General features: G+C 36.5%; 1 protein-coding gene across 1 annotated transcript in view; it reads right to left on the bottom strand.

Moving 5' to 3' along the window:
• Positions 1–10,376, bottom strand: part of LOC140172734 (piezo-type mechanosensitive ion channel component 2-like) — a 143,321-nt gene extending 132,945 nt beyond the window's left edge. Inside the window, exons 1-2 of the mRNA XM_072195866.1 lie at positions 10,188–10,376; positions 7,840–7,935 (exon numbers count right to left, since the gene is read on the bottom strand). Coding sequence (XP_072051967.1) covers positions 7,840–7,935; positions 10,188–10,254 — 163 coding nt within the window. The 5' untranslated portion in view covers positions 10,255–10,376. The remainder of the gene's footprint in view (positions 1–7,839; positions 7,936–10,187) is intronic.
• Between the last annotated feature and the right edge of the window lie 4,661 nt (positions 10,377–15,037).

Genomic DNA, 15,037 nt, shown 5'->3' on the forward strand with positions numbered 1-15,037 from the left:
GCAGGAGGGGGTTTGAAACAGGTTGGAATATTTACAATTAAAATACCATAATTATAGTGAACTTCCATGGACGGTTGTACTTGAGCCATGTGAGTGAAATGTGAACAAGTGTCCCAGGGAATTTTGCACTTAATTGTAGGCTGGTTCTGGTTACAATACACCCCTTGAAGGATTCAGTCTTTGGTGTGTTTTTTCTGTGTTCATAAGGAGTGCAAACACCTTTGTAAGGTTTTACAGCACCATACACTGAACTATTTACCAAAACAGGAGATACAAAACATCTGCGTGTGTAACACACCGTTAACAACTACTTTATACTTTAATGATCAATGTACATTAGGGACATGCAATTTGTGTGGGTTTTATTTTGCCAAGGTATTATGCATGCCCACCAGCCTGAATTTCCAAATCCAGCCAAGGTTCTTTCTTTTTGACATTTAGCGTGTTTCTATTGAGTCCCCTGCATTTTACCGGTAAAACTGTTCGCCGTCAAATAGCGGCGAAAGACGGATAACGGTCAGTTTCCATTGCACGTTGTTTACCGGTAAACACTCGATGAACAGCGTTGATTGACACACCGCGAAAGGTCGTGCACTGAGGTCAATCCCCGGGTCAATCGCAAAGCATTGTGGATTTTAATATTGTAGTATTTTCTTAATTGTTTGGCTAAAAATGAGGTAGCAAACACGAGAAATGAAGACTGAAGAATAATGTTGTTTTTTTTTATTAGCGTTTCCATTCGTTCTCGTACATCACACGCCATTGGGGAATCCCCCTCAGTGATATCGACGTAAGTACTCATCAGTATTGTTGCGCGCAAAAAAATAGGTCTTAGAATTTAATCTTTCACCGTTTAATTTCAGTTAATATTCTTTTTTAGTGAATAGTAATTTAACATCAACAACATAATATTAAATTCATGATATCTTTCTAATCTTCTGAAGCACACTACGCCGCGGATCCGAGTTGATTTCTATTTATTTCGCATGCACAGCTGGATTCATCCGCTGTTGTTGTTGTTGTTTTATTTCATGGCTTTTACTCTCGCGCGGGTATCCCGCTAGTAAATCATAACTCATGTTAAATATTTAGCATCAATAATATGTATAATGCTGGGATAATGCATTATGAATATTTCTACCATTTAATTTATTAGCAAGTGAGTCAAATATTTGTATGTGATTAGGGCTAAGAATTTTTGCGAATGGAATGTATAATACATAAACAAGATAGCTCATTGATGATGCAGAGGTCAATTTCGCGACTCAACTTCCGTTTTCTTCCCTGTATGCGCATTCAATCGGAACGGAGTGAGTTTCTATTGACGTTTACCGGTAAGCGTCCCCGCTATTTTCCTTCCTCAAGAAGGAAAACGTTACCTGTAAAAATTCGCCACTGTTTACCGGTAAATAGCGGGGAAGGTCAGTTTCTATTGAGCAGAAATAATCCCTTTACCGTCTTTTTACCGGTAAACGGTCCCAATAGAAACACGCCTATTGTGGGATGGGGTTGGAAAAAATTTGCCATGTTGAAGCCAATGGTGAAATATATGGTGCAAATTCGCACAAAGAGTGCAAAAAAGTAGCACTTTTTAGGCTAAACTGGTCAAGTATGAGGTTAATTTGGTCAACATCCTGTGGTCTACCATTATAACTCACTTCTGAATTCCTGTACAAGTGTTCACTTTTGTGTGTGCAATTTTTTCTAATTTACCAACTTTGAACTACATGTAATTTGCTTGTTTTTCAGTTTGTAATTTTTAATTATCTTGTGTGCATTTTTAATTTTGAGGTAGCTGCATTGAGTACGAAAAGCATGAAAATTAATGTTCATCGAAAATTTGCGCTTTTACAGCCATTCAATGTTTGCATTACAAAAATTACATTATTTGCAGAGGTACAGACATATGAATGATAACAACACACATTCAATTCTTCAGGTGTTAGTTTAGTAAGCTTGCTGGAAGATAATGAAATACCATATGCCTTTGCTGTTTCCCTGTCAACAAACCCTCAAAATATTTAGTTATGAGATTATTAAACTGAGTCTGGCTTGTGTTCATCATTAACACACTCTCAGCTCCGTAGCTAGTATATTTTCAGCCAGCTACCTTACACGGACACAGTACTACATACTGTTCAAACAGTTTTAAAAGACTACATTGTACATTGATGGCAAATAATTGTCACTTTCTGCCTTGAAAGAAAGACCACATTAATATAACAAGTCACTAGGTAAAAGAAAGAAGCAAATAAAAATTAATTGATTAATACAGAAGGAAAGAATAAAAAACCAAAATAAAAATCAAGAGGGAAGGAAAGAAAGTCAGAGAAAAGAAAAGAAAAGAAAGTCAGAGAAAAGAAAAGAAACGAAACGAAACGAAACGAAAAGAAAAGAAAAGAAAAGAAAAGAAAAGAAAAGAAAAGGAAAGGAAAGGAAAGGAAAGGAAAAGAAAGGAAAGGAATCATAGGATTGGAAATGAAAGCAAAGCAAAGCAAAGAAAAGAAAAAAACCTCCTTTCATAAAGGAGGTATCTTCAGGTACAATGGTACATACATTGTAGTACTAGTAGAATGTTCCAAGAAACCAGCTGCTTTTCAATACATGTGACTCCATTCTTTTCAGTTTCACTGCAGTTTTAACAGGCTATTTAAAATGAATACATTGCTTTCCTCTAGGCTAATTTGTCAATCATCCTCGTTAAATTTAAACAGAGATCAATTTGTAAGTTTGATAATCAACACACTAATAAACTTAATGTCATCTCAACAAGGTTGTCAACCTGCACAGATCAACCTGCCCTATTTTTCTACATGTCATATTAGAATAGTGCAATGCACTTAGGGAGCATTTTTGTCAGGAAATTGCGTCCTATAAAGTACTTAGAAGCTAACACAGGCGCTTAGCAAGGTAACAAAAAATGGGGCGCCCAAAGTTACTATCCTGGAAAACGGAGTTAGTGAAGCTGCAAAAAAGTGGGGCACCCATCAGTAGCATAGCCAGCGGTGGGGCAGGGGGGCAGAGTGCCTCCCCTGACAAAAAATGAAAGAAAAAGTGCCCCTCTGACAAAAAATGAAAGAGAAAATCAGGAGGACAAAGGAAAAGAAAAAGGTCAAAATAGTGTAAAATACAAAAATTTTCTGCGGTACGCGCGGACATTGTATGAATAAAGCCCTTTTCAACCAGATAATGGGCGAAAACAGTGTAAAATACCATTTTTTCACGCTGCGTGCGCACATCATCCCAATAAGGCCTTTTTCGGGAAGCTCGAAGACATACAGTCTCTATGTATTCATTGTATTGTATGATGCAACTGCAATTTTTTTCGTCTGTGCCCCGAAATTGTATTTTGCCCCCCGACCAAGAAAGCCCGCTTAGCCCCTGGCACCCATGGCCTGAGTTAACATACTCATCAACATGTCTACTAGCTTCTGTATTTCAAAATCAATATCTTAAGGATTTTTGTTTTGGAGCAGATATACATATATGTGTGTGTGTATGTTGATGATTTTGTGTGGTGAGTGTTTGTGTGTCTAATCATGGAAGTAAGATATGGAATAAAGACAGCATAATAATTAAGGTACCAGTTATATTCACCCCTGTATATCCTAAACAAAGATAAATATGTCAATATTAAAACCAGCAGAGAATTTAAACTTCATTTGTTGAAATTGGGTAAAAAATATTAAAGAAACTGTGATCGAAACCCCAAGGAAGAAACTATAAATCAAAAGTTGCATTTTAAGGTTCTATTTAATGGAAAGCATACGCTTATACTAGTTCTCTTGTTCAAGAATGTTTTGTGTACAAATCAATAGGGCATCCAATGGAGCAATCTGCAACTTTTGTATTTGCATCTTCCTTGGGATTTTGGATCACTGCCACCACCCCCTCCCAAAGAAAAAAATCCAGGATGAAAATGGGGATGGCAAAGAGTAAAGTGTCATTATTAATGACTAAAATTGGGACAAAAATTTGACAAATGCGGATGAAAATATGGCTTTGCCCCTCACACTAAAAAGCTGGCTGCACTGCTGTTGCAGTAAGTATATAAATGCACACTAATAGCTTGCACATGATATACAGTTTGCAGCAAATGGAAATAATTCTTGTATCATATGAAGAAACAACTTCTTTGCAGGCATACATACCTTTTTGGGGCAATCCAATATCAAATCAAGCTTGTGTGATCACATAATAAATCCTCCCCCTTCAATGTTGTCTTACATTACCATTGCCCCACTGAACTCAAGGATAACAGAGCTTATACAAAAAAAAGTATTAGAAAGTTGCCTTGCGTACATTACGTATCATTGCAACTCATACAATTTATCAGTGGCGGGCCGGCGGCACCACTGGGAATTTTTTTCAGGAGAGGGGGGGGGGGCATTGGGGGAGAAGTGAATTATAGGGGGTGGGGTAAAACCAACAAATTTCGGTCGAGGGTGGGCATTGCCCAGAAAAGTGAATTTAATTTTGTTCACAATTGCTGTAAAACGTGAACATTTTCCTAATTTTGGGTTTTTACCATCTGGCATGCTGTTTGATCTTTCCCTGTGAAAGATGACATTCCAATCTTCCCCTTGAAAAGGTCTTTGACTCTGGTGCAACAGTTGCTAACAAGTCCCTGGTCTAATTCCAAGTGGAAGAAAATATCAAAAATGTATTATCAGCTCTCTACATTGGTACTGCATTTGAATTGTGGGGCAGATGCAGTGAATGGCAAAGATCTCACAGCCAGTTCCAAGTAGGGTAATGCCAGACTATCTATGAGGCATCATTGGAGAAAAGTGCTTGACATTGAATGATTTACCCAGGATAAATAAGAAATTTAAAATTAAAAAAAAACCCACTATACATTCAAATTTCAACATGATTGGAACAAAAATTTCATGTTGCACCAGGTGAAAAAGAGGCTGGCTAAAGGCAAATACCTACCTGAATTCATGGTACTATCTTAAATCATTATCTTTGCATAAAACAACTTGTTTAAACTTGCTTCCTTCATAAACAAATAATGACCCACCGCACAATGATCATAAATATTCTAGTCAACTGTAAAAGGAATTTTAATAATCATTGATGTTGTCATGATTGGTATAGCTGGAATGAACTATATTCACAACATGGTATGCAAGATGAGTTACAAGTTCTACATTGAAATTACATGGTACTGTGTTAAGAAACTAATTTTAAAAAAGTACCATAAAATTTACCAATAAGTTGTTTCCTGCACCCTTTTATGTTTTGGTAGCAGGTTTAGCACATTTAATTTTCTTACTTGAAAAATAAGATGGCACCTTCATCCAATAAGAGGCTGTGCAATACTTATGAGCCCCCCCCCCCCCAATATTTTTTTTCCAAATGGCTCACCAAAAATCGCCCCGCCCCCCTCTCGGCCTGCCAACAAATATTGCCCCCCCCCCTCTGCACATGCCAAATTTTTGGGATCCCAATTTCCAAACCTATGTTGGTACTTTAATTTTATAAGGCAAAGAGCAACTTTTTACTTTTCTAGCCATTGTTGACATGGTATTTTTTCCTACAGGACTTTAACATTTGAGATGGTTTGTATGTTTGAACACGGAAAACTAATCATAGGGCACTCTGTGTTATTGATATTGAATTATTGATGCATTCAGAAATTCCAATCACAATAGATCATAAACAATGGAACATCTACCTATAGAACTGTTCCTTTAATTACAGAAGGCCTATTTTACATCAATTAAAACAAGTTTACCACAATTTAATACCTCGCCTCTATAACCCGACCTGATTGCATACGGGTTAACAAGATAGCTAGACTGATTCATGCACGAAACCAAGTACTTTCAAGTACTATGTAACAGATCTGTTCACATCTGCTTGTAATAGCATTCGACAAGGGTAGTGTGGATTTTAAAAATAAAAAACATAATAATACTGCATCTTGTCCACAGAAGCAACAGCTCTGCTGAGATTCGTACCCACACCCTTGTGATCATGTACATAATAACCCAACAAACTCGTTCAGCACTCTGTATTTCTTCAGATTTATTAAGTACACTTATGCAGCAAATAAGATATCACAAGCTCTGAATCACAAATATTTAATAGGATCACTTGCCACACGTAAAATATAATAATTCTGCCATGTGTGAGAACTGGCTGCAAGCCATGTTTGGCATTTTCATATAATACACAGGCATAAAACATCTCCCAATTATAGGTGTTCTACAGATAGCTTACCAATTTCCCTGTTTTCTAATAACACAGACAGTCCGTGCATAGAATGTTCTATGCTTATTTAACATTCAGTCGCACCTGCTGCAATTTAAAATATAAATCTCAAATTTCACCACATTATCTTCTGGGAAGGAAGCTTGTGCACATCATGTAATGGTAAAACTAGAACTTGCTAGGGAGTTTGGTTAATGAGTAATATCAATGTGTATTTTATCAAGAGTTCATTTCTCACTCTACCTGGGTAATGTGAGACAAAATGACAGCACCTTGCCCACATAAGCAATAGCTCTGCTGAGACTTGAACCCAGAACCTTGTAATCAAGAGTGCCCAACCCCTGCGGGGGTCACTCCCATTGTGGCCGTATAGCGGCCTAACGCGTTTAGGGTGTCAAAAACATGAAATATTGGAAAAAAGGGTAGCAAAATTGCAATTGCTAATACGCGGAAATGAAATATTTAGGGTATGAAATTTGATGCAAGGAATAAAATCCCTGTTTAGGGTATCGTTTTAGCCAAGGGTTAAATCCTTGTTTAGGGTGCTTTTCAAAAGTTGATTATCGCGGATGGTGTACATGCCACAATGGGAGTGACCCCCCTGGGGCCCAACCACAACCCCTTCAGCTCTCAATATTTCTTTCAGATTTGCACATTCATGCAGCAAAGTGTATCACAAAAATCTTGTAGCGTTACTTGGCGTAAATCATTTTGCCATGTTTGAGAACTGGCTGCAAGCCTTGTATATTCAGTACTTTCATTGTATTAATTTTTTTCACTTCCAAGTACATGTATATATATATTTATAAACCAGAGTTGGCACGATTTTAAAAATTAATTGATTGATTAATTGTCTCGTTCTGGGAGCTGATCCTGGTTGTGATGTCAATTGTAGAATGTCTAGGGTGTGAGCTCCTGAGTTGTTGTTATATGTGTAAATGGTTTATGGAATGATATAGGCGTGTAAAGTGTGATGAGGCTTGTGGATCAACGTCTAGCCATTGTGCCCAGGTGCATAGTACACTATAAATAACTGTCATTTTTCTTTCTTTCTTTTTTTTAAAGTACAAGCAACAGCTATGCTGAGACTCAAACCTTCAACCTTATGATCAAGAGTGGAGTGCAGATCTCTTATCTGTATATCATGACTCGATAGTGTGGTGCAAACATGATATGAAAAGGGACTGGCGTTTTTACTAAATTCTGATCATTCTTACAAGTCAAGCCCATATGATTTAACTGAGCCTATTTATCACAACATGTTATTTTTAACAATTACAACACCTTGCACATTGATTGGATCATGGACCAGTGCAATGTGAACCTTAAAAAGAATAGTGAATGAAAAGCAGAGTTGATTCACACCTGGCAATTCACATAAGTCGCTGACAGACACCCCGACACCCACACAGACACAACGACAAACAAAGAAAGACGGAGAAAACAGACAAAAGACAGAGAAAACAGACAAAGAAAGACAGAGACAGACATAAATAGACAGACAAAGAAAGACCAAGAAAGAAAGACAGACATGGAAAGAAATACATAGAAAGATAAAGAAAGACAAAGAAAGAAAGACAGACAAAGAAAGACAGACAGACAAAAAAAGACACTTACCTGCCATAGATATCTTGGTAGGATTGGGCATAAGAGGCAGTGCCATGAGACACAGTAGATACACCCCTGACAGGCCATTGTAGCGCACAATTGCAGCTGTAATTTGAAAATAATAGGTAAATAGTAGTCTAGAGTCGGTTAAACAAATTTTTGTTTGAATTTTTACAGTTTCAACTTTTAATCAAATTTAGATCTTGGCTGTCTATCAAAGTCCTGTTTGAGGTTTATACTCACTTAAATGCAAAAACCAAAAATTTATTAATCGCCATAATTTTAACCAAAAAAACCTGAACAATACAGGATTTAAACAAATTTTGCTTGTGCTATATGATCCATTAATTTTTTTTTTGTATTTCCAAAAAAATTAACAACAACAAAAATTTACTTTAAAATTAATTTTAGTTTTTTATTTGGCAGCTGGGTAAACTTGTGTGTTTTTTAGTATCGGAATTGATAAAACTCAGGCTTGCCCAATCAGTGATAGCAGAAAAATGTACAGCTTTTGAAGGGTAAGTCATTAAAATTTTCATTAGGTATTTTACAAAAAAAAGTACCGATAACAAATTAGACAATAATAACTGCAGTTATAATGGTTTAGAAGTTTAATCACAGAAACCTTTTTGTGAATACAATGCAATAATAATAATAATAATAATAATAATAATAAGCATCATTTATTAAGCGCCTTTTCATGTACAAAGCGCTTTACAATACAATACATTATAAAAACAACAAGAAAACAAGAAAACAAACATCACAACAAGAAAACAAAATTTGAAGGTCAAATGAAACTTGCATATATTATAAGGCCCTTCGCACTTCATTATTAGTTTCCTGTTCAAGATTTTGAAAAAGGGACGAGGTGACTTTTAATTATTAATTACAGGTTTCTTTATTTAGTTTGAACTATTACAAGCAAAAAGTTCTATTGACTCATTTTGACTAGAGCGGGCATTTAATTATTCCACAACAATATTTGATTTTATAAATAAGTGACTTCAGGTAGAGTTGTACTCCTTGTTTATTCATCATTATTGTTGATAGTATTAAAGTCAGAAAATGGCAAGTAGAAGTAGTTGAAAGTTATTTTAAAGGAGAAAATTAGAAATAAAAATAAAATAATTAATTATTTTGAGATTTTCAATTTTGGACGCGGGCCGTAAACAGGAAACTAATAATCAAGTGCGAAGGGCCTAAAGGACCATTCACAAACACTTGTAACAAGGGGGCCTGATGCAAAAAAATTCACATTATTTTGTTTTCAGGCCCCCCCTTTTCGGACCTAAAATTATTTTCAGGGCCACCCTCTTTGGACATAAAAAAATGAATGTCAACCCCATAGAAAATAGTGTACACTCTTGTTCTACAAGAAAAATTAAGGTGATATTTTAAAGCCCCCCCTTCAGAGGGATAAAAATTTCAGGGCCCCCTTTATACACCAGCCCCCCCCCTCCGGTTACAAGTGTTTGTGAATTAGGGGTTCATTCATATATTTTCATGACAGCCCCTTGCCTCGGGCATAAACAACCGTTTAGTCATGAAAATATATCAATGAACTCCGTTCATACATACCAGAACATTTTGTGATTCTTATTTCATCAAAATAATGACAAAAGATAACAAGGAACATCATAAAAAATGATGAATTTCCTTTGTTTTCTTAAAATACCCCGAGATCGCACATGTATCCAGGCCACCGAGCATAAACGCTGTTTATGCCCGGCTCTCGACCAATCACATGCACTGTACTTATATAGCGCATATGTATGAACGAACGGTCCCTAACAGTACTAGTCACGATTATCGCACTTTCAGTTTCCCACGCGTTTGAACGGGAATTGGATTGCGTACTTTTTCGATGTCTAGTGAGCAAATTTTTTCAATATTTTGAGAAAATGCTGTCAAATTTTCTATTCTGTATTGTTTGGTAATAATGTCTTTTGCCAATAGTATGTTTAAAGTTGTAATTTTGTGTTTTTGATCGCAAAGATCGGATATTTTCGTTCCCGATTCAATTCTGAACCATTCGCAAGGGTGCCGATTTCGCAGAACTTTGACGATAATTTTGCCTTTTGGACACTAAAATGCTTTCGATCCTTAATTTTGTTTCAACCGAGTCTTAAATTAGCAAGCACAATACGGTTGGTACCACTTTTATATACATTGATGAAATTTTAAAGATTTTTTTCAAGTTTCTAACCGGCGCAAATCGTTAAGTGTGTATTTCCCATTGACATCCAAAATGGCGTAAGCCAGTCCTCAATATACATAGGTACGGCGTATATAGGACTGGCAAGCGAGTCTAAACAGTACTGACATTCTGACAATTAATGTCAATGTGTACTTACCTGCTAACAGCACGCAAGGCAGGAAAACTTTGAATATAATGGCAGCAGCAGTTGTTTTCCCAGACATATTCCTTCGTTATACCTTGAATCCGAACATTAAAAATATTGCTTGCGTTAAGGACCTGAAGGACCCTTACAAATCATGTAGTTGTTCACAGTGTATGATATCAACTAAAACATACTCAAGTTAGCACATCACTCCAATCAAGAATGTTCTGTCGTCTACGTCTGCGGGAGTATGAGTGTCAACACATACGAGTCGACAGATACGTCCAAGAGACTGACTTGTTGTGTCTACTTTGCAACCAGTTTTACCAATAATAAGCTGCTGCTTTTCCAGATAGAATGTTTCCTTAACATGAAAACTAACAATTAGATAAGTTGTCAATGCTGTAAATACATTCCAACGTTGTAAAATACTGTGTTTTCATAGTGTTTCCAGTTCACATCATTCGAAGTCACGGAATTACCGAATGCTTGTTTGGTTTCTATTTACAGCCTGCAGGTACTCAAGTTTGGTTTTATAGAGCCTGTCTCCCAATTAACTTATTGACTTTTTTCTGCGCTATTTATAGATCAGGTGGCGTTTAGGTGGCGCTATTTCAATTTTGTTTTGAGGCAAGGGAGGTCTTTTTTTTTACTTTCAAAGGTCATTTTTGGTACATTGTCCCGTTTAGGGTATGTATAGAAATCTGGTCTCGTTTAATATTTTATCAGGTAGGGTAATGAATTTGCCCAGACAGTTATTTTTCACAGTCACTGATGACAGTACCTCCCATGACCCCTTTTTCGACAAAAATCCCCACCCGTATATAGACCTAGTGCGGTCCCAGCAAACACAAAATGTTCTTAAATTAAACACTTTAATAACATTTAAATGTCGGATTATTTAAATGAGGCCATGAAAACGTTTTGAAAACGTTGTTGTAAAATATTTTGGGTAAATATTTTTTCAAACGTACCGTATTTTGAATGTTAATAAACGTTTTATACTCTTTTTAAAAACATGTTATAACCATGATAACACGACATTTAAACGTTTCCTGTAAAACGTTTCGAGTTTGCTGGGGTACTTCGGTAAGGCATTAGTACACCACTTTCATGTTAGAGTGCCCCGCCCCGGCCGTTTATTTTATAATAATTTTTAGGTAAATTTTCGGACCCCCTGAAAGATTCTGGTGTCAGCTTTAATGTTTACAGGGGGAAGCACCGCTAGCCTCATTGACCTTTCGACTAATTCCCCCATCATTGATTAATATTTGGGATATAAAATAGTGGACTACGGGACGGTACATTGATTGATTTGATTGATTCATTGATTGATTGAGGTGATAGTAGAGGTAGTAGGCCTACAGTTAGTTTACAACTCTCAAAATATAATATCATTGTAAGCGGCATGGTGTGTATAACATGATAAAGAAGTTAATAGAAGCAACTTTGACTTAACATTATTTTTACGGAGATGAAAATTTGCATCATCATGAAATAAAAGACAGGTTACCAGGGAAAACGAAACCATTATGGACAAGGTACGTGATTGTCATTGTTACTATTTTGAAATGGTGAGGCGGGTGATGAGGTCATGAAAAAATAATTATGAAAAACACAACAACAACATTTTTAAAATGTTGAAATGTTATTGCAAAATATTTTTGGTAACTTTTTTGCAAAATAGTTTAGTTTGGCAACACTTAATAACATTGCAGATTTCAAAAATCTTTTAGTTAGGCCTATTAATTTAAAAACCGTTATACCCTTTAAATATATAACCCGACATTTAAACGTTTTCTGTTAGCTGTTTTCCCGGGGTGTTTTGTGATTGCTGCGTAAATGTAGGCCTATACATTTAGGCCTACAAAATGAAGGCACCCCTACATGTGTTTGCCGGCAAACGGGGACCCTGGCCTGTACAGAAACGGCAAAGAAGGTGGTGTTTTTATGATTTTCTGCGCCTAACCAGAGCATCAGAGACGTTGACCTCGTTTACACATTTTTTTTTGCAGGCCTACACCACCGTCAAATTATACACACTATTTTGTAGATTTTAACCTGTCAATCGGGAACTGATTTTTTAGCAACAATCATGACAATACACACTCTCAAAGGCATTTTCAGGCTGTTTGCATTTAATTGCACATCTTTGCTATATTGCTATATTAATTTCTGATTTAACTTTATCTCATTTTCAGCGGGCGGCGCTTTTAATCGGATCTGTCGTATTTATGGCAACATTCATACTATCTACCACATTAATACAAACGTAAGTTGATTCAAAATTAACCTCATCCCATAACGATCCTGGGCCCCTGACACTCAATATACTGTCTTAATGTAATAGAGTGAACCAAAGTGAGTAGACCCCTAATAATGCACTACAAGATGAGTGAAATTCACTAAAAGAGTAAAAAGATGTGCATTATATTAATTATGCAGTCCCAAAGACCAACAGCTTTTGCCCATTTACATGATTAAGGCTCTCGACTTGGTAGTGCATGCTTGTAAAAGATCCCAATTTTTTAGCATTTCCCCAAAACGCTATTTTTGGAGTGCTTCCACCCTATCCATATCCCCACCCTTTACAATATTTAAGTTACATCTTATCTGGTCATACAAAATATTTAAAAAAAAGTGAACCTCATTATTTATTTTTAAAAAGTACTTCAGGATATTAGTATCTGAACTTGAAATGCACGTAATATGTAGCATTTACAAGGCACAAGACCATAATTATGATACTATATAAGTTAGATTGACCTCAATGCACATGAACACAATATTCCAGACTAGAAAGCATTAATTTATTTATTACAATAAAAATATCGAGTTCTTCATATCAATTAATCAATTTATTGGCACCACTTTTGTAATACCAGTTCGATACGAATTTGTTATGCACGCACTTCCCAATATCATAGTAACTCCCTTAAAGGGAGGGCTCAGGTATAAAGAGGTCCGTCAGGAGATTTATATACTGGATCCTTTGAGAGGTTGATATAAAGAAGGGCAAGTTGAATTGCGATAGGATCAGCTCAGGCCTTGAATTGATTTCACATTGGATTTTGCCATTAATGTCCACTTCAGTAGCGCATCTATGCGATAATCTGTATTGTAATGAATTTTCAGGCGTTCTGGTTCAGCAAATTGCTGATAGTGCCTTTACGGGTGCCTTTAAGGGTAGACTAGGTATTGTTGATCGAAGCAGCCAAAGAAAACTCGATTTTCATTATAAATCAATTATTATTGAGAAATAACACTTTCATGTTTTGCAAAAGTTCGTTCTACAAATAATATACTATATAATCAAGACTTCACCGATGGCATTGAGGGCGGATTGAGGGGTACATACACACAGATCTCCTCAGGGGCGACTCATCAGGTGTATCCCCATATGATCTAGTATGGGTGGCAACTGGACTAAATACTGAACACTATATCTTTATATCCTTTATGTAAGTCAGGTTGCTTTTGCAATCTGCACCCAGTTAGGTATTGTAAACTACCTTGGCAAATGAGAAAACATTTTCCAACGGCAAAGAGCGCTCGAGGAGAAATCTCACCGGCCACTGGACACCCTCCATATAGCTTAGATGCTGAACAGGCCTTCGCGTTATAAATTACACACATATACAGTTTTCGTCCATTTTCAATAATATCAATGTCACACCAACACGAAGCAATGACAATGAAAGTCACAGGATAGGTTGGTACTGGTAGCATGTGTATCAATGTATTGCACATGTAGTAGATAACACTGTCGATTATTATGTTTACTATTCTTCCAAACACGGTATAGGACACCCTGTATATAGCGCTTTAGAACTGTAAACGGATATCTATATATATTTTTTTTAATTATTCCAACTTGGATAAATTGTCACACCATTTGGCAGTCAAAAATAGGCTGCCAAAATAACGGCGCCAGTATGACTACCACATAACAGCTCCCTATTTCATATCACCTGGGTGGAGTGGGACAGGCAAGATAAAGTTTGCCCAAGGTCACAACACGTTGGCTCTGACGGGGATCGAACCCACAACTGCGTCGAACGCCTTACCATTCTAGTATTGTGCTGAGAAAAGCTATTTGCCGAAAGCTCCAAAATAAATCAAACTAAAGAATGTACCACCCTAGTTTCATGGCCATATCTCGCACCATAATATTTAAGACAAAAATTACAACACAGCGGGACGAACGGGTCATATATATATATATATATATATATATGTATTAAAAATAACAAACAAGAACCTACTACACGTTTTGCAGTAATCATGCTCAAGAAAATATATGTAGAACTTAAGGGAAACTGTGGGCAACACCCCGGATAACACTTTCTTAAGGACCATCTCGTAAATTAATTCTAAATCAATGTATTCATCGTTTCAGAAACCACGGATTACTGTTGGTGCCACCACCAGGCCCGAAAACCCCAAGCCGGACTTTTAATCAACAACAACGTAACCAATGTAAACCGCACGAACAATTAGTCTTCATAAAGACACATAAAACAGGGAGCACCACATTACAGCTCATTGTTCAAATGTACGGGTACTATCGCAATTCTTCATTTGTGTTAAATGCGGATGATAAACAAACTGGACACATCAGATACATAAAAGTAGATTTAACTAACATCCTTCCACCATTAAATGTACCCAGAGGTGCTTATGATAATTACGTAAATCAGTTCGACATTTCTGCAGGGCATATTAGGTACAATCGTAATTTTTTTCAAAGCGTTATGAAAAACGGCACTAAGTATATTTCCTTGTTGCGAAATCCAGTGAACCATTTCGAATCCGCGTTTGTGTTTTTTGGACACATTAAAGAAGGGGAAGGATCTGCGGAA

The sequence above is a fragment of the Amphiura filiformis genome, chromosome 16 (genome assembly GCF_039555335.1).
Source record: "Amphiura filiformis chromosome 16, Afil_fr2py, whole genome shotgun sequence".
In the NCBI taxonomy this organism is placed as follows: Eukaryota; Metazoa; Echinodermata; class Ophiuroidea; order Amphilepidida; family Amphiuridae; genus Amphiura; species Amphiura filiformis.